General features: G+C 61.4%; 8 protein-coding genes across 8 annotated transcripts; 3 read left to right on the top strand and 5 right to left on the bottom strand.

The window, feature by feature from the left end:
• Positions 1–514: 514 nt before the first annotated feature.
• PLICBS_007785 (uncharacterized protein) lies at positions 515–1,075 on the bottom strand (the record flags this gene model as incomplete). The annotated part of the gene is made up of 1 exon (XM_018321252.1): positions 515–1,075. The coding sequence occupies one exon, from the start codon at positions 1,073–1,075 to the stop codon at positions 515–517; it is 561 nt and encodes a 186-aa protein (XP_018181149.1).
• Positions 1,076–2,320: 1,245 nt separating this feature from the next.
• PLICBS_007784 (uncharacterized protein) lies at positions 2,321–4,032 on the bottom strand (the record flags this gene model as incomplete). Its single annotated transcript, XM_018321251.1, has 2 exons — positions 2,321–3,842; positions 3,905–4,032. The coding sequence occupies 2 exons, from the start codon at positions 4,030–4,032 to the stop codon at positions 2,321–2,323; spliced, it is 1,650 nt and encodes a 549-aa protein (XP_018181148.1).
• A 926-nt stretch (positions 4,033–4,958) lies between these two features.
• Positions 4,959–8,995, top strand: PLICBS_007783 (uncharacterized protein; the record flags this gene model as incomplete). Its single annotated transcript, XM_018321250.2, has 3 exons — positions 4,959–5,206; positions 5,267–7,473; positions 7,527–8,995. The coding sequence occupies 3 exons, from the start codon at positions 4,959–4,961 to the stop codon at positions 8,993–8,995; spliced, it is 3,924 nt and encodes a 1,307-aa protein (XP_018181147.1).
• A 173-nt stretch (positions 8,996–9,168) lies between these two features.
• PLICBS_007782 (uncharacterized protein) lies at positions 9,169–10,454 on the bottom strand (the record flags this gene model as incomplete). The annotated part of the gene is made up of 2 exons (XM_018321249.1): positions 9,169–10,085; positions 10,178–10,454. The coding sequence occupies 2 exons, from the start codon at positions 10,452–10,454 to the stop codon at positions 9,169–9,171; spliced, it is 1,194 nt and encodes a 397-aa protein (XP_018181146.1).
• An 808-nt stretch (positions 10,455–11,262) lies between these two features.
• Positions 11,263–12,324, top strand: PLICBS_007781 (uncharacterized protein; the record flags this gene model as incomplete). Its single annotated transcript, XM_018321248.2, has 1 exon — positions 11,263–12,324. One exon carries the CDS (start codon positions 11,263–11,265, stop codon positions 12,322–12,324), a length of 1,062 nt encoding a protein of 353 aa, XP_018181145.2.
• A 168-nt stretch (positions 12,325–12,492) lies between these two features.
• On the bottom strand, positions 12,493–14,057 carry PLICBS_007780 (uncharacterized protein; the record flags this gene model as incomplete). Its single annotated transcript, XM_018321247.1, has 3 exons — positions 12,493–13,331; positions 13,382–13,465; positions 13,520–14,057. The coding sequence occupies 3 exons, from the start codon at positions 14,055–14,057 to the stop codon at positions 12,493–12,495; spliced, it is 1,461 nt and encodes a 486-aa protein (XP_018181144.1).
• A 915-nt stretch (positions 14,058–14,972) lies between these two features.
• Positions 14,973–16,370, top strand: PLICBS_007779 (uncharacterized protein; the record flags this gene model as incomplete). Its single annotated transcript, XM_018321246.2, has 1 exon — positions 14,973–16,370. One exon carries the CDS (start codon positions 14,973–14,975, stop codon positions 16,368–16,370), a length of 1,398 nt encoding a protein of 465 aa, XP_018181143.2.
• Positions 16,371–16,877: 507 nt separating this feature from the next.
• On the bottom strand, positions 16,878–19,215 carry PLICBS_007778 (uncharacterized protein; the record flags this gene model as incomplete). Its single annotated transcript, XM_018321245.2, has 4 exons — positions 16,878–17,163; positions 17,350–17,740; positions 17,897–18,282; positions 18,374–19,215. 4 exons carry the CDS (start codon positions 19,213–19,215, stop codon positions 16,878–16,880), a joined length of 1,905 nt encoding a protein of 634 aa, XP_018181142.2.
• Between the last annotated feature and the right edge of the window lie 1,179 nt (positions 19,216–20,394).

The raw sequence follows: 20,394 nt of genomic DNA, 5'->3' as shown, positions 1-20,394 counted from the left end.
ACGAGGTGATCCTATTTAGGGCTGACTGAGCAACACAGCCTCAGCTCTCACGTCAGGTGCCTGCCGACAGAGAGCCCAACAAACGAATACGTAACGGTATGGTGTAGGAGTCGAAGGATTCTTGGAACAAAATTACACGCTGGCGAGGGCTCGGTGCCTATATGAACGTTGTTGGCGCCGCCATTGCAAGAGGTAAGGTCATTTCTAGCTCGGTGCAGCGTGGTGCCAAAATGGCCAAGCTCAAGATCGATGCACCTGCAGAAGCCGATCGATCATTTAAGGTGCAGCTAGGGGCGACTAGTTGACGCTCAAGCCAGTCTTGGCCTTGCCCAGCCAACTGGGCATGGACACAGGATGCCTGAACCCCAGTTCCACACTCCGGCGGTGGCTGGCTGTCACAATCGCATTGAGACCAGAGACAGGCCGTGCAAGACGTTCGGAACAGCGAAGCCGAGCATCCATACTGGAGACACGCTGAACTGAAGACGACAGAGAAAGCCATATGCATGATAACCTACAGCTTCCTGGCGCAGTTGGCGATGATGCCATCAATAATATCCCTATCCGGGTCGATGGTCGTAAACTCCACCCACGACGGCACAAACTCCTCCTCCTGCATGTGCAGGATGCCGCTCACGTACCCAGCCCACACCTGGTCCGAGTTGGCCACGGCCGTGGTCCCGTCCGAGAAGCCAGCCGTCCACTGCCCAACGTGCGACACGGGCGCCAGCGGCGGCGGCACGGGGCTGTCCACCTTGACCTGCTGGGCGACGGCGTTGATGAGCTCCGCCGTCGACTGCATGCTGCGCGAGTCGGCGCACTTGTACGCCGTCGTCCACATGGTGCAGCACCCCTTGGTCCACTTTGCGTCCACCGTGTCGTAGCACGGCCGCGCGCGGTAGTGCTCGCCGCTCTGCGCGCTGTCCGGGTTGCGGCACGCCCGGGGCACGTCGGCTCTCGTGGCGAGCCCGGGGGCGTCCTTGACTAGGTCGAGGATCTCGCCTGCGTGCACGACGGCGGCGGAGGCGCTGGCCGCGAGGGTCAAGGCTGATGTGAGCGCCCACGTGGTATGCATGGTTGTGGTTGAGGCTGACGGAGTGGAATGGGTCGTCGGCTAGTGAGGTGGGCTAATGATGACGAGCAGGAGCCAAATTGATGCTGACAAGAGACTTGCCGGATCTAAAGAAGCCTCGCCAGAGGCTCAGATCTCTCTTTTATACCATAATATAAATTATGGTCTCTAATTTTGGCTCAAGCAGCAAGCAGTCAGACTGATATCGCCGCCGGTACAGGCCGAAAGGGGCACAAGCCGGAGCCTCACGATATCATAACTGAAGGTATAAGTCACGAGTATATAGAAGAGCTTTGCCTCAATGAGCTGCGGGGGTTACCTTCTCCAGGGGTCTATGTCGCCGACCTCAAGGGTCTATGCCGCCAACCTCGAGGGCCCATGCCGCCAACCTCGAGGGTCCATGCCGCCAACCGTAGGGGCAATTCGCTGTGCTCTGTCGTTCTCGGCCCCCGACAGCTGCCAACGTACGTAGCAATCCGCACCTTTCCTCCTCCATGCAGCTTGGCTACCTAATGCCATGCCTTGCAGATCCGCAGTGGCTAAGCAAGCGTCGATCCAGTCCTCAATTGGCGAGGGAGCCGCTGTCGCTTCCCGCCATCTACGTGCCTTGGCCCTGCACATGGGGCAACACCAGATGCGTCCAGAACTTTCAACAGGCGTAAAAAGTACAGAAAAGTCTCGAGATTTATTTCTACGTTTATATTACGTGCCTCTTACGATGATATCTGAACTCCATCCGCTACACAAGCTTCGCCGCAACCTTAAAGCGCCTGGGTCTCTGGAACCGCCGGCGGGGGAGGGTGTTCCCTTAGGGTAGGGTAAGTGAGGCCGCAATGAGTGAGAGTGAGGCGTGGGGTGATCATCGCGGCGCAGCAACGGCCCCGGCCCGCATGTGGCTTTGTGCGTCTTCTGTGGCACGATCGACGGACCTGAGGAGCCATTTTTAGCAGCGACCCCTCTCCACGACATTTTCAGAGTTCCCTTTCCCAGTGAGTCGTGCGTCACTCGGCTTGTGAAGCCTTAGTAGCAGAGATGACATCGGTTGTCTACGTGGGATTACATGTGCAGCGGGTAGCTTCACGTGCTGGATGGATGTAGCAGTTGGCCTTCAGCATCGCCTGCCTCGCATTTGAGTCGATTCCGTGCATTGTCACATCGAAACACATCCGTGTCCGGACCAAGAGCAATATATACGCCGAGCGCTTCGCTGAACGCCAGGCCTCTATTCTGCGACGTATATACAAAAGACTAACCGCCGCCATCGTAGCGGTAGTAGTAAGTCTTTTGGTTGTTGGCCCGCTTGCCGTATGACCACTCCTCCGCCTTGGTCCGCTGCTTCTGCGCGTCGCGGCCGCGTTGTTGAATCTTGCGCGCCTCGCGCCGCTTCTCGTCCGTCACGCCCGCCATGCCCAGGGTGCCGCGCGGCGCCACCTCCCTGCCGCGGCCCCGCACGGCGACTCTCCGGTCGCCGTTGGCCCGGCCCTCCTCCTGCTCGTCTCCCGAGCCGGCCGCTTGTTCGATGGCCAGGCGCTCCGCGCGCTCCTCGGGCGTCGGGTAGTTGTTCAGGTTCTGTCGGTAGTACTTGTTGAGAGACCGGTGTCCAACTGACTTGCCGGACGGCAGGTGCAGCTCGTGCTCGTCGTAGAAGACAGCGTGCGTGTGCTTGTGCGCTCTCGAGTGCCAGCCGTCGACCTGGTGGCGATTCCGCGGGTCGTGGCGGGAGTGGTGCGGGTGCTTGCTTAGGCGCTCAAACTGATGGATGTGGCCCTCAGCCGGGACGGCCGTGAGATCGGCAGAGTCGAGCGACGAGACGGAGCTGTCCGTCTCCCAGCCCTCGGCGTCTTCGTCCTCGTCCATCTCCTCGCCATCAGAGTTGACAATCTTGGCTCGTCGCTTCGGTCCCAGCTTGGCACCGCCAGTCTCGCCCTCCGCGACCTCGTCGTCAGACTCTTCGTCGTCCTCGTCATCCGAGTACGTGCTTCTAAAGTCGTAGAAGTCGCCGATTCGCAGCTGTTCCTCCTCTGATGTGTAGGGGATCTTGCAGTGGCCCTTGTCCCGCATGTGCGTTTGCACACCAAATATCGTCGTCTTGATCTTGCCGCAGCTCAGACACTCGTGGTATTCGGCCACCTGGCGCTGCAGATGCTTGACGAGACCCTCCAGGTTGGCCAGATACGGCTTTTCGGGAATAAACATGCCGTGGAATCGCTCCATATGCGTGGCGTTCAGCTCCACTGAGGGGGAGTTGTAGTTGCAGAAGATACAAGAGTTGACCGTCCATGCGGGCTCAGCGCCACCAGTTGTCGTCGAACCTTCATCATCGCCAGCCCCGTTCTTTTCCGCGTCCGCACCGACGGGGCGGGGGTTGGACGGGCGCTTGACAGGAGATGGCCGCTGCCCCGCGACCGTCGCCTTTTGCAAGCTCTCGATGACCTGGTTGAACTCGTCCTCGGCGTCGCTGTCAAACTCCTCTCTTGACGGTCCGGTCGGCTCCCCGAGCGAGAACGTGGAGCTGATGACGGACGTGGTCTCGTCATCAGCACGGCGATGGCCCGCGTTGGACAGGTTCTGCTTGTGTTTCTGGCTGAGCAGGTGATTCTGGTACGCGTTCTCGCTGTAGTACGTCTTGTTGCATGCGGCGCACGCCTTTTCGAAGTAGGCCTTTTCCGCTTCGGCGGTCGATGTGGCACGGGCCTGGAGGACCTTTTCGGTGAAGACTTCGGAGGAGATGGGAGGCAGCGAGGCAACTCGACGCTTGAGGTTATATCGGCTGCAGTTATCGTCAGTAGGAGAGCGGCGCAGACGGGGATCCGCATGTTCAAGGCTACTCACTGCCAGTCGCTCTTCATGTGCGTCTTCTGTAGATCGATATTGCGATAGGCAACCTGGCACGTGTTGCATGTGTACGGATGGGTTGCCGCCGTGCCGGATACGCCGGCGCCGGCGCTGGCGCTCGCCATGATGACGCCGTGCAGCGATGAGCGGAGCGTGCAGGCGGTAACGTGAGGAAGCTCGTCAGGCCAAGCCGAGAGCGTTCGGGTGCAAAAAGGAGCGTCGCGCGGTCGTCGTAGACAGGCGCTGCGACGGCTGAGATGATGTAGGAATTTATAATATTCGTGGCGGCGAAGATTTTGGTGGCGGGGTTCAGCACTTTTCCAGCAGTGGAGAGAGTCACAGTGACGGCAGCGAATTGGCGGGGCACTGGCGGCGGGCGGGCACGGGGCTCGCCTGAACGAAAGGGCGGGAAGCGCTGGGCTGGGCTGGGCTGGGCTCCGCTGGCTGCAAGGTTTTGCCGCCTTGCCCTTCCAAGGTGCCGAAGGACTGGGTGCCAGGGTCTGAGGAGCCCCGTGTTTGTCATCCCGCCTTACGTCACCGCGCGACACAGTTCCATGCGGTGCGCTGTCAGTCTTCCAGGTTGTCTAGCAGCTCAGGTGGCGTTGGGCGGCGGCCGCTCCACTCGGCGCTGCGGCTGAGGCGAGCGCCTGTGCCTCTCGTCCGTCAGCGCTTCGGTAGCCGCTGCAACGTCCACTTGTACCCGCTACAAACGGTGCCGGCCAGCCACGCAGCAGCGGTTCAGCCGCGCCCTCCGTACTCATACAAACCGACCATCCACTGCCGCGTCCGTCGGCCGCCCACCTCATCCCGCAAGTCATCCATCCCAACCGTTCGTCAACCTAAACCCACCGCATCGCCGCCTCTCCGTCCTCGCACCTCCAGATCCTCGCCTCACCGCTATCAGTTACCGTCTAAGCGCCTCCGTCTTCATCACTTGATACCTGCGCCTCTGGTCGACGACGTCGCACTCGTCGCCTCGCCCTGCAGCATGCGCGACTCCCCTACGCACTCGTAAACCACCACGACGCCGCAGCAGCCCGAGCTCTCCGCCATGCATCCGATCGCCGGCGCCGACGCTGCCGAGCCCATCCATGGCGGCCAACCGAGGGCACGTGGTGACAGCGTCCTAGAGCAGCCAGATCTGTTGGCTGGGCTCTGGCAGGAGGCCCCTTTCGCCCGCCTCCCCGACGATGCGCCCCCGGAGCTTCAAGCCCTGGTTCGGGACGTCGAGAATCCGCGGCGTGTCTACGCTATCCACCGAGCCAGTCGGCGGCACGACTTCCAGCTGCTCGTTGACAGGTACGTTGGGCTGCGCAAACCCAGTCCCATCCGTCCTATTCTTTGCTGACTCGGCGACAGATATGTGGTCCAACTTCGGCACGGCTGTGACTCCCCCAAGTGTTCGACCGCAACGTGTTTCAGCTGTCGAAAGCGACTTGCAGGCAAGGCGCCGATTCGACGATACAATCCGACGAGCGCAAGGACGCTAGCCGTCTATCTCGCGAGCCAAGATAATCCCGACAAGGGCCTCTGTCCGTACCTCAGGCGATCCAAGGAGCCGCCCGCGGCCACCAACACTCTCATCTTCGGCGCCAAGTTCCCGTCTCCGCCGTCACAGTCCCAAAAACGCCAGAGTCATGTCTCTGCGCCTGTCAAGCGTGCGCCAAAAGCCGCTGACGACGCTGATACTGCACCGGCAAGGCGCCGTAGTTCGTCTTCACCACGCAGACACTGCAACGTCAGCACCGAAGCTACAAGTGGCTCAGGACGTGATCCAAAGAGCCACCTCCCCGCGGCGAGGCCTGATCCCAAGCTTAGCATCTCGGAGCGGCCGGCTACGAAGGATCATAGGTCGTTTGCAGCAACCGTCTTCGGGACTGCAGCATTCAAAATGTTGGAGTGGCTTACGCCCCAGGGCATCGACCACATATCTCGGTCTCTTCGCGACGTCAGCGACGAGGGAACCGCCGAAAATGCCGAGGGTTTCGATACGACAACGGTGCATGAAGTGCATGCAACTCCTCCCGTCGCGAAGCGCAGCCCTCCGAAAGCAACTCAAACCGATCAACACGATCGCGAAACGAGCCCAACAAGCCACGACCGCAAGAAGCGGACGCCGAGCCGCACGAAACGGGATGAATCTGAGTTGCCCCGGCATGCCCCTAAGCCGCCCCGAGGCGCCAAGGGCTCACTCCGAGCTCCGTCATCGCCCGAATCCAAGCGACGAGGTTCTCTGGACGCCAAGGGTATATCTACTAAAGAGGAAAACAAGTCGACGCCTAGAAGTGCACCGCTGAACAGTTTCCACCCGGATAAGAGGCCACGAGCTGCCAAGCTTGCGCCAAACGTCGTCGCTAGAGGCGTGCCCGAGATACCCTCGAAACCATCCTTCTTCGAGAACGTGCCCGTCTTGTCGCCACCGGCAGTCGAGGAAGTCAGGGAACCTGACGCGGGCTCCTCCGGGCAGGACGATACAGATGAAAATGGTGCGGAGAGCATCAACAGCCCTCTCGGAAGTCGGCCAAACACGCCAGTCAAACTGGACACTACCGCCATGCCTGCAGAGGACACGTCATGGATAGGTTACCCTCTGCCACAGTCCCTCAGTCGACTTGACGTCGAGCTGGTCGACTTCATCTGCGACACCTTCCACGAAGATCGGACTGCAGAAAGACAGTTCTACGGGCCCCTGCTGGCCTCGGAGATATACCCTACTCCTCAAAACCGGCCGCGATCGCTCGTCCGGCGGCGCCGACCCGGTCAGAGCGTCCCTCGAGCGCAGTGGAAGGCCTTTCACGAACAAACCATCTTTAACGTTTTCAGCGACCCGCGCTCTCTCGTCCAGTCGTTCACTCGGAACGGGAAGCTTTATGATTCGCAGACCTTGTGGTATTGCATGCTCCGCATGACTCGAGCCGCGCCAAGTCTGGTACTACATAGCCTCTGGCTGGCGGCCAAGAGCCTATTCGTGCCTCCCGAGTCGCTCAAGAGCGTGCGGTCCCAGGCCGGGAAGCTTCTTGGCGGCAACCTTGACGCGCTCAGCAATTTCGAGGCAGGGTGTGTCATGTCCGTCTGCCTGCACGCCCTGGTGGCGGCAGCGCCATGCGTCGCGGACTCCAAGACGTTGTACGAAATGTCTCGGATCCGCTCCCACGGGCTGGTACTGGCGGGAAGCGGTGCGACAGCCAGACAACCATCTTCCATGTGTCTCGAGTACGAGGACGTTTTCTCCAACGAACTGGCTCTGAGGCTGGCAAGAAGGCTCTTCTGTGCCATCACTGCACGCCGATGCTTCGCCGACATTGCAGAATGCGACTTGAGCCTACGTGACAACGGAAGCGATTTCGACGTCCTCCGACCCCTGCTCAGCCAACTGGATCTTCTGAGCAACGAGCCGGCACGTGTCTTGGACTTTACCCCGGCGGAGCGCCTTTTGCACGAGACACGAGTGCCGACGCTGCTCCTGGACTGGGCGAGGGCGGTGTTGCTGAGGGAGTGGGACGGCCGACCAGAGTTTTCGAGCGATGGCCCCTTTCACGGGGCGCTGTCTCTCGTGGCCACATTGTGTAAGATTGGCCCTTGTCGCCCTAAGATACCCATGTCACTAACCCCTGGCAAGACGAAAACAGGAACATGCTCCTTCTGGGAGACGTTCAGTTCCGAGTTGACCACTTCTCCGAGCGGCTGGACCCTATGGAGATGCCAGTGACCTGGACAGACTTCACCTCGACGCGGCAGAGAAACCACCTCTTGGACTATCCTTACCTCTTCAATCCGGATGCCTTGGTTTCTTTCTTCCGCTCCATCAACTTTTCGAGGATGAGCACAACGTTCGAGGAGTCGAGCTCCCTCAAGACGAGGATGAGCGCCATCGTCGACCCCGGTAGCCTGGTGACGAATCCCCACCACAAGCACGTGTTACAGGATCTGCTCCGGACTGCCTCCTCAAAGTACCTGGTCCTCTCCATTGGGCGAGACAGTGTCGTCCGCGATGCGTTTGACCAACTGTGGCGGCGCCAGGAACGGGAACTCCTGCGTCCACTCAAGATTCATCTTGGCGAGAACGGCGGCGAGGAAGGCTTCGACTCTGGGGGCGTGCAGCAAGAATTCTTCCGCATGGCGATTGCGGAGTGCCTCGATCCTCGATTCGGTGCCTTTACTGTCGACGAGCGCACACGAATGGCGTGGTTCGTCCCCGGATCTGTGGTCGAGGACTGGAAGTTTGAGATGATGGGGCTACTAGTGTCTCTGGCCATCTACAACGGGCTGACGCTGCCAGTGACGTTTCCCAAGGCGCTCTATCGCAAGCTCTTGGGGGAGCCCGTGGAACAACTGTACCACATTTCCGACGGGTGGCCGGAGCTGGCCGGCGGGCTGACGACGCTACTCGAGTGGGACGAGAAGGATGGCCTCATCGAGGACGTCTTTGCTCGCACATACGAGTTTTCGGTGGCGGCGTTTGGGCGCGACGTCACGCGTGAAATGTCAAAGACAAAATCGTCGTGGCCACAGGGCTTAAGTGGCCTGCAGCGAAACGACACGGCCTCCGAAGACGACGAGGCGCCGATGGTGACAAACGCCAACCGCGACGACTACGTGAGCGACTACATCCGGTACCTGACTGATGTGTCTGTGCGACCTCAGTTCCGTGCCTTTCAGCGGGGCTTCCGCGCATGCCTGGACGCAAAGTCACTGTCGCTTCTGACTCCCCCGATTCTGCAATCAATTGTCGAGGGCATCCAGGACATTGACATTTCCGACCTGAGGCGATACGCGAGATATGTCGGCTGGGACTCGTCTCATCAAACTATACGCGATTTCTGGTCGATAGTCAAGCGCTACGACGACCGAATGAAGCGCAAGTTGCTCGAGTTCGTCACGGCGTCGGACCGCGTGCCCGTCGGGGGCATGCGCAACCTGCAGTTCGTGGTGCAGAAAAACGGCGAGGAGGATGGCGAGGGCGGCCACCTGCCCACGGCGTACACCTGCTACGGCACGCTTCTCCTGCCGCAGTACCGCGACAAGGAGGTCCTCCGCGAGCGCCTGGCCATGGCGCTCGAGAACGCACAGGGGTTCGGCTTTGCATAAGCGTGGGGGTGTTGTTGTTGTTTGTTGTACAGTGTACACATACAAGCATAGATGGCAGGCGGTTGCCGCTGTCCATTTAATACGAGCGTAGCGACGAGCGCCTGAATCATATTTTCACTGGTCTTCTTCAAACAGAAGGCCGAGGATCGCCATCGTGTAGTTTTGTCAATGTGCTAGTCCCTCATCTGTCTGACATTGAGGTTTATCCTCTTGTTCTTCATCCAGCCCTCCCACTCGGCGTACTTGCCGTCGGCCTCGGCGGGCCAGTTCTCGAGGTAGTCGGGGCATGTACCCCTGAGCACCTTGGGCACGCCGTGCCAGGCATAGCGCGACTCCTTGGTCATGTATATCGCGTCGCCGGAGCGCAGCCTCAGGAGGAGGTACTTTTTCTCCTCATCCTTGTCCCCCTGGCGAACGGCCCCTTGGTCATGCCCGTCACCGTCCGGCATTTCAGCAGGCGCGCCCTGCTCGCCCTCCGCCCTTGCAGACGAGGAAGAGGACGAGGAGGACGCAGACGTACCGCTAGGCGCAATCATAAACAGACAATCACAGCCAAAGCTCAGGCTCACGAGCCCGCGGTCCGTCTCCTCGCTGACGTCGCGGTGCATCATCATGGTGTCGCCGGGGCTGTAGAAGTTGACGATGGCGGCCTGGGCGCGCGTCTGCGGGAAGAGGCCCTCGAGGAAGGCGGCCAGGTCGGGCGGGAAGGCGGGCGGCGGCGCGGCCGGGTACACGCGGTTGGTCCAGTCGTACTGCCCGCCGAGGGTGACCCAGTGAAGGCGTCGCTGGAGGACTTGCCGCGCGGAGAGGGGCTTGTGGATGGTGGGGTCGAGGGGCGTGAAGGTGCTGGGCTGGTCGGGTGGGAGGGAGAAGAAGGATGCGTGTGGTGATGGTGATGAGGAGGGAGGTGAAGAAAAGGGCGCGGAGGAGGAGGGCGGTGGTGATGATGAGACGGGAGCGGGATAGGGGAGGGTGTAGTGCAGGTGCATATTCGTCTGGTGAGCCGGATTGCTGAGATCGCGATGCAGCATCCTATCCAGCAGCGCGACCTGTACCGGCGGCGGCACAAGCGACGGAACAATAAGAAGGCCTATCACCACCCACTCAGTCAACATCAACTTCCACTTCAACTTCAACTTCAACGTCGTGTGATCAACCACACATCATGAGATATGAACCTACCCGGTAGCAAAGGGTGAAACAAGACAGGCGCATCCTCCCGCGCGAGACTCGCCAACTCCGGGTCCAGATCCGAAAACGCCCGCTCCAGCTGCTCCCGCTTGATCGGCGCGGCCGTCGCCTGGAAGCCAGATCTCTCGAGCGGCAGCAGGCGGGGGTCATCGATGCGCGGGTCGCGCGCGAGGGCCTCGGGCTCCTGCTTGGAAAAGGCCTTCCACTCGGCGCGCATCGCGTCCGAGGGCTGCTCGTGGGCGTCGAGCTCGGCGAGGCTGACGGCCATGCTTGATGATAAATGGTGACTTTTTCAAAGTATGCTTTTTTGGGTCTCGTCGGGGCGAGTGCTTTGTCTCGGGTGACTGTGAGATCTTGGAGAGGTGGCAGCTGTGATTCAAAGTCCTGCTATGAGTCGTCGACTAAATCGTATCCGTTTCGAATCGAAGCGTTTAGCACGACAAAAAAAATATAACGAATAAGATGCAGGTTTCAGGATGTAGAAGCTCGAAGCTCGAGATATATTCCTTTTTCGAGCGAAAAACATATGCCGCGGGTGAAGAAGAAAGACGCAGTCGTATCGTGTGGCTCGTTTGTGCGGATCGTCACAAGCTGTGAGTCTGAGTGAGGTCGCTCGCCAGTTTTGCGAGAGGTGGGAATCATTACCTAATCACCTCACTTCAACTTCAACTTCACGACTTCACTTCGCTTCTCGAACTTCAACTCACCAAACAACAGAAACGGAAACTCCCACATCTGCCATCAAGCAGGCAAGCGATCCGGCCGCTTGCATGGTGCTTCCAAAAATTACAGCAGCCCATGGACTCATAATGTCGCTGCCGCCGTGGCAGCTCGCGCTGCTGCGCAGTCTCCCAGCCGCGCCGGCCTTTCTACGGCGCCGCCAGACTGTATCCTTTTCCGTCTCGGCTTCACGCGCGATCCGCCAGCGTCCGGGGGCGGCTCGACGAATCCAGCGGTCAACCGTCAGAGAGGAGCTCCCATCTTCGTGTCGGGATGATGTCCCGTCAGAACGAGCAGCACCGGCCAAAGCCAGCGACCGGTCTGGCTCTCCCGCGACTACGCCCAAGTCTAAGAGCATGCCTCGACCGGCACATAAAGATGCTCCCAGCCACGGCGCACAACCACGCAAAGCGGCACTGGAACATAAGCCTCCCCCATCCCCCGAAGCGCACGCTGCCGCCCTCCAGCGCGCCATCGCCAAGATCCCCGCCGACGCCCGCTCCCTCGCCACCTACAAGCTCATCCGGCACTCCCCCTCATCGCCCCTGACCGTGAAGCCCTCCCGCGGCGAGTCCCACCAGCTCGCCGCCGCCGAGCGCTTCTTCGAGCGCCACCCCTGCCGGCTCCTCTACTCCGCCGCGTCCGCCTCCCCGCGGCAGCACGCCCCCAACGCGCACGTCCCCGAGGTGGCCATCCTCGGCGCCTCCAACGTCGGCAAGTCGTCGTTCCTCAACGCCCTCGCCGGGCGCTCCCGCAGCGGCGGCAGCGGTGCCCTCGCGCACGTCAGCCAGCGACCCGGCCGCACCACCCTCATGAACGTCTTCGGCGTCGGGCCCCGGCCCAAGGTCCCTGCCTCGCTCGTTCGCAAGGGCAGCGCCCCGCCGCGCCATAGCCTCATCCTCGTCGACACGCCCGGGTACGGGTACAGGAGCCAGGCGAGCTGGGGCGAGGCCGTGACGGGGTATATCCGGGAACGGCACATGCTGCGTGGCGCGGTGCTGCTGCTCTCGTCGGAAAAGGGCAGGCTGCTGCCCGAGGACGAGTGGCTGCTAAAGACGCTGGCTGAGGCGAACACACGCACGCTCGTCGTGCTGACCAAGGCGGACAAGGGCGGGCGCGGGGACTGGCCTGCGAGATGCGGCGCCATGGCGGACATGCTGCTCCGTGAACTGCGGGACCTGAATGAGTCGGTAGGGGGCGGCTGGAGGACGGCTGCGGGCGCGACGGGGGACGTCTTTATCACGGCGGCGGGCATGGACACCACGGGGAAGCTCGGCAACGGTGCGGGCATGGGGGCCGTCCGCGCGGCGATTCTGGAGATGGCTGGCTTCACGTTGCAGGACAAGGTGGCCAAAAAGGACGAGGCGGTCACATACACGGGGCCAATAGTCTCCTTTGATGACATTCCGTGGCAGTAGAGCCACAGTCTCGTTCCAAGTTATTGTACATCTAGAAACCTCGCTATATAATCCATAATGCTGTCAAACACGCCAACGAATCACTCGTCATGCTGGCCATGGTTAGCACACCACTCCACACAGCCCAGCAGTCAACGGCAGGCGGCCACATAGACATCCACTGGCCACTTACGCGCCCGACTTGTTCGAGTGCGATGTTCCCGGCCTGCTGAGCGGCCGGCGCAGCTTCCTAGCGCCCTTTGTTTCAAACAAGCTCTTTACTTTTCGAAGCCTCGCCCACCGTTCCTTGTCCTTTGCCTCGCGGGCCTTCTCATCCACCTCCTCATCTTGCGGGTTATTGGCCCCCGGTGTCGCTGGCTCCCCTGGCGTGGCAGGGGCCGGGGTACTTGCGTCTCTGCCGGGTGTGGAGGGTGGCGCCTCGTGGTCGTGGATCAACCGCCCAAACCGTTTCGAGCGGCCCTCGTACACATCCCGCAGCTCGGAGTCGTTTTCGATGGTCTGCAGCAGCATGTTCCAGCCTGCATTGTCCGCGCTTTCTTTAGATGAGGCGCCCCTGCTCTGGGCCTTGGCGTTGCTCCATGGGCAAAAGAAGCGATGCTCACGAACGGGATCTAAAAAGTCCATGGGCGCAGGCACGATGACTTGGCCATCGTCATCTACTTCTTTGCTCTTGAACATCCACAGCCCGAGTCGCCGCAGACATGTGTGACAGGAAGCCGAGTTCGGGACGGCCCCTATTCGAGAGTTCGACAGCCCCTGCCAGCCCATGAGCGCCAGGGCAAGGGCAGGTCGATTGACAGGCTTGGACGGTTCTTCGAGTGATTTTGCGTTGGCAAAAAAGTCTGTCGGAAGTTCAGCCAGCACGCCATCGAGATTGATGCCGTCTGGTAGTCGTAGGTTGAACTCGTATGGCAGGAAAGACGATCGCGAGCACAGCTCGTCGTAGCGGTTTCGGAGGGCAGAGAGCGTCGACTGGGTGTTTGAAAAGGACAATCGCAGCAGTGAATCTGCGACCAGGTTAAATATGAGCGGAGCGTAATGGGGCCGCCAGCCATACCTTCGCAGCCGCGCCTCCTCCATAGGCAGTCTTGTTGGTGCGAGCTCACGATGAGCTCGGTGTACTTTTCTACCAAGGCCTCTTCTGTTATGCTGTTAGTTGTGCTGCTCGAACCCGGTTTGGAGGATAGAGACTCACCAATCTCTGACGCCACCAGAACCGGGACCTCCTTGCCGTCCACGTCCTTGCGGTTGAGCTTGACGACCAGCTCCTTGTGGCACAAGACGCACCGAACCCTCTCCTTGCCCTGGCATATCCACCCACGCTTCGCCCACTCGATTTCGCTGACCCGCTCCGGCTTGGGCGTCCAGTCGGTAAGCTCCTGGAAGGTGGCGAGCCGCTTCAGGAGCTCGTCCCGATCGCCGGGCGCGTACTTGGCGAGCGCGTCCTTGTCCTTGACCGACTTGGCGCTGGCCTGCGTGGTCGACCTCCGGAGGGCGCTGGATATCGACGACGCGAGGGACGGGTTATAGGCGGACGGCGCTGTCGAGTCGGGGAAGCCCAGACGGCGGCGCTTCTGGAGGAGCGCGTCGTGGGAGGCGGCGGCGGCGGCGGCATCGCCACGTCGAGAGTCGGCGTCCATGGTCCCAGAGGCGGTGGCATCCGACGTCGACGACGGCCGTGGGTTGCTGAGCCCTTGGAGGAGGGCATTGAACTTGCGCTTTGTCGCGTGCATGGCTGCGGCGGGTGGAAGAAGCAAGCCGTCGCGACAGACAGGAGGAGCCTGGATAGTGCTGGGCAGCGGCGCGGGTACCGTCTGCATGCAGGAGACGGCCCAATTGGTGGGCAGCGGACGCGGGAGGGTGAGACAAGCCTGTTCCAAACGAAGCCTGTGACGGAGGGGCCCGGGGAGGGGGTGAGAGGGAGGTGTAACGCGAAGGCTTGCGTTGTTGCACAGCCGATGGGATCTTTGTACAGGCCGTCGCGTGCGCCAGTGAGCGTCGGGTACTTGGTGCAATGATGCAGGTGAGGTGGTTGCCCCGGTCCCCGCGTATGCGCCCAAGCGCCTGAGGTAAGGTACCTAAGGTAGTGAGGTCAGCAGCCTCCAGGGCTGGGTTGGGCGGCAGCACAGCGGCAGTGGGGGTCCGCCACGGCACGACTCCCCGCTGGAAGAGCACCTAGGTACTGATGAGCACTGACAAACTCCAACTCCACCATGCAATCCAGGAACCCGGAATCGGCGCATGTTTTGTCCTCGATAAGCGATAAGCACCCGATGCCCCACCACTGGACCCCTGGACCGCAGCAGCCACCACCGCCCGCCCGCCCACCACGCAGCACGCGGAGCCCACAGAAATTTTTCCACCCTGGGCCCCGGCCAACTTTTTTTTTTGTCGGGTCCCGTCTCCCGCCTTTGTCGACTACCTACGCCGCGGACTCTCTGATTGTGCTACAAACCCCATGCGGTGATCCAACAGCCACCTGCTTTACCTTTGCTTGTCTTCCCTTCTTTTTCTTGGAGGCGTTGAGCATATACACAGTCCCTCACTGAAACTTTCCCGAAACCGTCTCCCTCGAGACTCCGAATTCCGCGCGTACACCGCTCGAATCGCACACATACACACACAGAGCCAGAAGTTCCCGCAGCCGCATGCACATGTCGTCCCGCGGCCCGCCCTCCTGGCTCTTTTCCAACAACACCGACAACGACAAGAAGAAACAGCAGCAGTCGAGCGCTGCAGACACCAATCCACAGAGCAGCAAATCGAAGAAGCTCGCGAAACCCGCCGACAAGATGGGCAAGAAGAGCACCACCAAGGCGGCGGCCCCCGCCAAGAAGGAGGCTCCCGCCGCCGCCGCCGCCTCGACATCCCAGCAGGCCCCGGACCAGCTGATGGACATGGTCGGGGATTTCCTCGCCGAGAACTCCTTCACCAAGGCGCACACCGCGTTCATGAAGCAGCGCGGCCTCAGCGCCGAGGGCCTCAAGGGCGGCGACCAGAAGCTGCTGGACGTGTACAGCGCGTGGGACAAGGCCAGGGCCAAGGGCGTGACCAAGACCAAGAAGACGGGCGCCTCCGATAGCTCCAGCGACGATTCCAGTTCGGACGAGAGCTCCAGCTCGAGCGATAGTGATAGCTCGTCCTCGGAGGACAGTGAGAGCGACAGTTCCTCCTCCGACGATAGCGACAGCGAGAGCGAGAGCGACAAGGAGAAGGAGACGGCCAAGAAGCCCGCCGCCAGCCTGAAGCGCAAGGCCCCCGCCAGCTCCTCCTCCGACTCCTCCTCTTCCGACTCAAGCTCCTCTTCCGACTCCAGCTCCGACTCTGACTCCGACAAGGCCAGCAAGCCCAAGACCAAGAAGCAAAAGACGGCCGCCGCCAAGTCTGACAGCTCCGACTCGGACAGCTCGTCCGAGGAAGAGAAGATGGACGTGGACAGCGACTCGTCCAGCTCGAGCTCAGACTCTGACTCTGACTCCGACTCCAGCGACAGCGACTCGGACGAGTCTGCCGTCGTCAAGGCAGAGGTCGCCGCCAAGGTGGCGCTCCCCGAGTCCGACTCCGACTCCAGCTCCAGCTCGTCCGACTCGTCCGACTCGTCCGACTCAGAGGACGACAAGAAGGCCAAGAAGGCCAACAAGTCCACCAAGCTCGTCAAGGTCGTCAGCAAGACCCTCTCCGACTCGTCCGTCACCCTGGACAGCAACTCACCCGAGCCCACCAAGGCATCCACCACCAACCCTCCCCTGCCGCCGGACCCCGTCCTCAACGGCAACGGCAGCAGCAGCAACAGCACCAACGGCACCACCAACGGCCGCAAGAAGCAAAACGAGCGCTTCTCCCGCATCCCCAAGAACATCCAGGTCGACTCGCGCTTCGCCTCCAACGACTACGTCTCCATGGACTACTCGCAGCGCGCGCACGAGGGCCTCATCGTCACAAAGGGCAAGGGCTTCACCAAGGAGAAGAACAAGATGAAGCGCGGCAGCTTCAAGGGCGGCATGATTGACATAAATGACAAGAAGGGCATCTACTTTGACGATTAAAGAAAGAAGTCATGCGGGGCTGGCGGGCGTGCGTGCGGTGGAGCGTCGGGGCGCGGCATGTACGCACGTACTAACGTCTGGTGTAAACCCCACGAGGGGAAGCAGGGAGGCATAGTGAAAGCATTCAGAGCAGAGAGTACCGGCGTTCATGGGTGGAGCAGAAAACATTTGCGGGCGTCTCCGACTCGATACCCCGAGGGCGGCAGGGGCGTTGTTGTAAATTGACTCGTTTTTTTTTTCTCTTCTTTATTGTCTCTCCATTTGGCATGGCGTATCTAGAGTCGTAGACTTGAACACATTTGCTGCTTTATCCCGTTTAAAAAGAAACACTCGCTTCGAGCCCCAGCCTATCCCTCCCCGTCTTCTATCCGAACCGTCGTTGTTGCTGCTATTCGTGACATCGTATTGCCCCCTCTGCCTGCCTGCCCTGCCACCCGGGGGTTAAAAGCGTGAGCGGTCCTCGGGGGCGCGCGCCGTCGTCGTCGTCGTCTTTGTCTATCCCGTTTCTTACTCGTGCTCGGCATCGCCATACTCGGCATCGACGTCGCCACCAACGTCGTCGTCGTCGTCGTCGTCGTCGTCAACCTCATCATCTAGCACATCGCCGTGCGCATCCACCAGCCAGCGCAGATACTCGTCCCACTGCGCCTCCCACGCGTGCAGCACGCGGCGCCTCTCCGCGTCCCCGAGGCACGCGTGCTCCAGGCTCCACAGGATGAGCTGCTTCCACCCAAAGAGGTCCATGTCGGCCTTGCCCACCATGACCTGGTAAAAGTCGTGGGACAGTGACGATCTGCGGTTCGTTCAGAGAACGTGTCAGTTTCAACGCAGCACAAAGGTGTGGAAACCAAGAAACGGGAAGAGCATGTAGCGGCGATATATATGGGTAGTATGGGACGGTATGACAAGGGATGAGGTGGGATAATGCGAGAACAGAGCAAAGGAGAAAGAGCGAGAGTCCAAGGTAGGAGGAGCGCACCTGAATATCGTCCCATTGTCCGAGCTCACCGTGCAGTGCACATTCGCCGCCAGCAGCTGATACATGGCGTGGCCCGCCACGCGGCCCGTCAGGCCCAGCACCTCGTTGGAGATGGGGCACAGCTCGAGGCACACGCCGGCGGCGCGCATGCGCTGCAGGACGTGCGGGTGGCGGGCGAGCGCGAAGCCGTGCCCGATGCGCCGCGCGCCCAGCAGCAGCGCGTCGACGAGGTTCTCGTCGGTCGCGGTCCCGCCCTCGAGAGTCTCGCCGCAGTGGAACAGGAACGGGATGGACACGCCCGCCGAGGCGCACCGCCGCTGGAAGGCGAGGAATTCCGGGACGAAGGCCTTGAGCGGGTGGCCCTTGGCTTCTTCGCCCATGATGTCGAAGCCTGGAACACGAGTCAGTGGGGGGCCGCGCCATGTTGATGAGTGTCGTTGGCGTCTCAGCTACATAGGTGGAAGATCATGGTTGACCGCCGGTAGTATGGGGGGGGGCCGAACAGAAAAGGGGACAAGGGGAATAAAGGGGGCCGAAAGCAACTTACCAGCTATCCACTCCGGCCAGCGCTGCTTAAACTCGAAGCATTCATCCAGCGCCGCCTCGACCTCGCGCGGCGAAAACACCCTCGGCGTGCAGTAAATGACCTTTATGCCGCCAAACGCCCGCCCGTCGGCGGCGGCTGCCAGCTCCTCCTTGAAGCGCGTCACCTCGTCGACAATCATGTCCATGATGCCGGCGTTGTCGATGGGCCCGGAGCCGTCGTCGCGGTACAGCTGGTTGCTCGTCATGAAGTTGGGCCGGATCTCGGCGTACAGGATCCCGTCGGCCACCAGGTCCGCGAGGAAGCGCCGCGTGTACGTCCGGTACGCCGTCTCGTAGTTGAACAGGCCTTTGATCATGCGCGTCCGCCCGTTGAACTTTTCCCACGCCCTGCCGCGTGCGATGTCCCATGGTCAGTAAAATCTTGTGACGCCACTAGACACGGAATCCAGGGAGGGGCAGGGGCTCGGATCCAACTCACCCCTCAGCCGTCTGCAAGAAATTGTGCGCCTCCTCCTCGTCAAACTCCATCTTGCTCACCAGCCACTGCTCTGCCGTCTCCGTCCCGCCGTACGCCTCTGCGAACCCGCCAAGAAAGTCTGCAAACCGCATCGTCTGCCGGGGCTCGTACGCCGCGCTGAACAGGTCCCCCGGGCGCTCCCTCTCCGCGCTGAGCATGCAAAACTGTATCTCGCAGCGATCAAAGGCACTCCGGTCCGTCAGCGGTACGTCGCTCGTGATGTGCATGCGGTCCATGGTCTTGGCCACGTCGAGGAGCACCCGCGGCGGCAGGCACGCGTTGTAGTGGATGTGCAGATGCGCGCCCTTGGGCATGCGCCGCGCCGCCGCGAACAGCCTCGTCTGCCCGATGAGCTCCACGTTGGACAGGAAATGGTCGCCCGCGAACCGCCGGTGCGTCTGCCCGGCGTAGCCCTTGCGCGGGGCCGCCTGCGCGTACACCTCGGCGTCGTCGAGCCGCCGCAGGGCCGCGAGGATGCGCGCAGCTCGCCGCTCCAGGGCCGTTGCGCGCAGGCGGCACCGCGAGTCAAAGGCCAGGCCGCGCTCCACGCCGAGGACGCTCGCGCGGTGCGCAAAGTACCGCTCCGTGTCGAGGGCGCCGTTACCGAGTGCCGGGCCCCGCTCGGGCCTGTACAGCCGTTGCGACTGCTCCCACTGCCTGGTGTCCATGATGACGCCTAGGTCCTGGAGCTGGCCGTCAACCGCCCGCCGCGCCGACTCGACATCGTCGGCGCTGTCATCCCGAAGCTGGCGCAAGAGGTCGTCGTCTTCGGCCGCGGACCGTGCGCCCATGGTGTTTCCCATTGTGTGATTTTGCGTCTTAGTGCTCGTACTGTCTCCAAACGCCGCGTCGGCGCGCCTCTTGCGATGCTGCGAGGTTGTAGATCCCATGAGTGAAGGAGGGCGGTGGCGTTGCAAGAGGCCCCTTTAACGCTCAGCGGCTGGCGAGAAGCTGGAGCCCGCACGGGGCCATGTAGTCGCGAACAAAGAGAGCGGCCGAGCCTGAACGAAGGAGAGCGCCGTGGTCGGTCAGTCTGGCCTTTGTGCTTCTCTTCCCTTGAGTCGATGCTGTCGTCTGGCTTGGCGTAGCTCACATCATAGCGGGCATCCGACGTGACACAAGCGCGTGCTTTTATGTGGTTTATGTGATGCCTCACGGGCGGGCGACTGTGACTCTGCCGTGCCGTGGGTGAGCTGTGTTGCCTAACGGCTGGTGAGGCGCTGGCCCGGGTCGCCGACGAGAACGACCGGGGGAGGAGGCTGTGAGGCTGTGGGCCTCGGGGCAGGTCAATGGCGCCAGGACGATCCGCCGCCGGTAGGGCTGAGCGGCCAGGCGAGGTGAGGGACGTTGGTGATGACCGGGGAGGGAACCGGCGACGGAGGGCGGTCGTGATGGCGGTGATGTTGTTGGCGGCAGAACCCCGTCTCGTGTCGTCCGTCCAGGGTTCACAGGCAACCTCACCGAGGACAAGAGTCGTGAGTGAGTGAGGTGTGTGTCAATCGGCGGGCCGCCTGGCCGGAGCCTCGCATCCAGTTTGCTCGTGTCAGCCCGGCCGGTCTGCGACGTGGCGGCCAAAGCAGGCTAGGGCACTCAGTCGGTCGGTCAATCTGCTGTGCTGTCGCGGCGGGCCGTATTGTTCGCGTGTTGTCGGTTTGTCGTTTTTGAGGCAGTGAGTGGCTGTGCCGTGCTGGACTCCAAGTCGGTGGATTGATGGATAGGTGGGTGTTGGAGGGGCCGCCATGGGAGTGGGAGACGGGAGTGTTGACTTGGGTGAGGGCCCACTACAGGTCGCTGTAAGGCTGGGCGGCAGGCGACTGGCGGAGGCCCCTCCCAGGCAGACAGTGAGGCACTCTGTCACCGGGTCTCGCGCCCTCACCCTTACCTTACCTTACACGAGGGGGGAGCTTCACACGCGCACACTCACTCACTCACACAACACAACACACGATATCCCACAAACACACACGCATACATACACACAT

This window comes from Purpureocillium lilacinum (assembly GCF_023168085.1).
Source record: "Purpureocillium lilacinum CBS 284.36 DNA, scaffold_5, whole genome shotgun sequence".
NCBI classification, from domain to species: Eukaryota; Fungi; Ascomycota; class Sordariomycetes; order Hypocreales; family Ophiocordycipitaceae; genus Purpureocillium; species Purpureocillium lilacinum.
The sequence above is the reverse complement of the archived record's forward strand: the minus strand, read 5'-3'. Positions and strand labels throughout refer to the sequence as shown.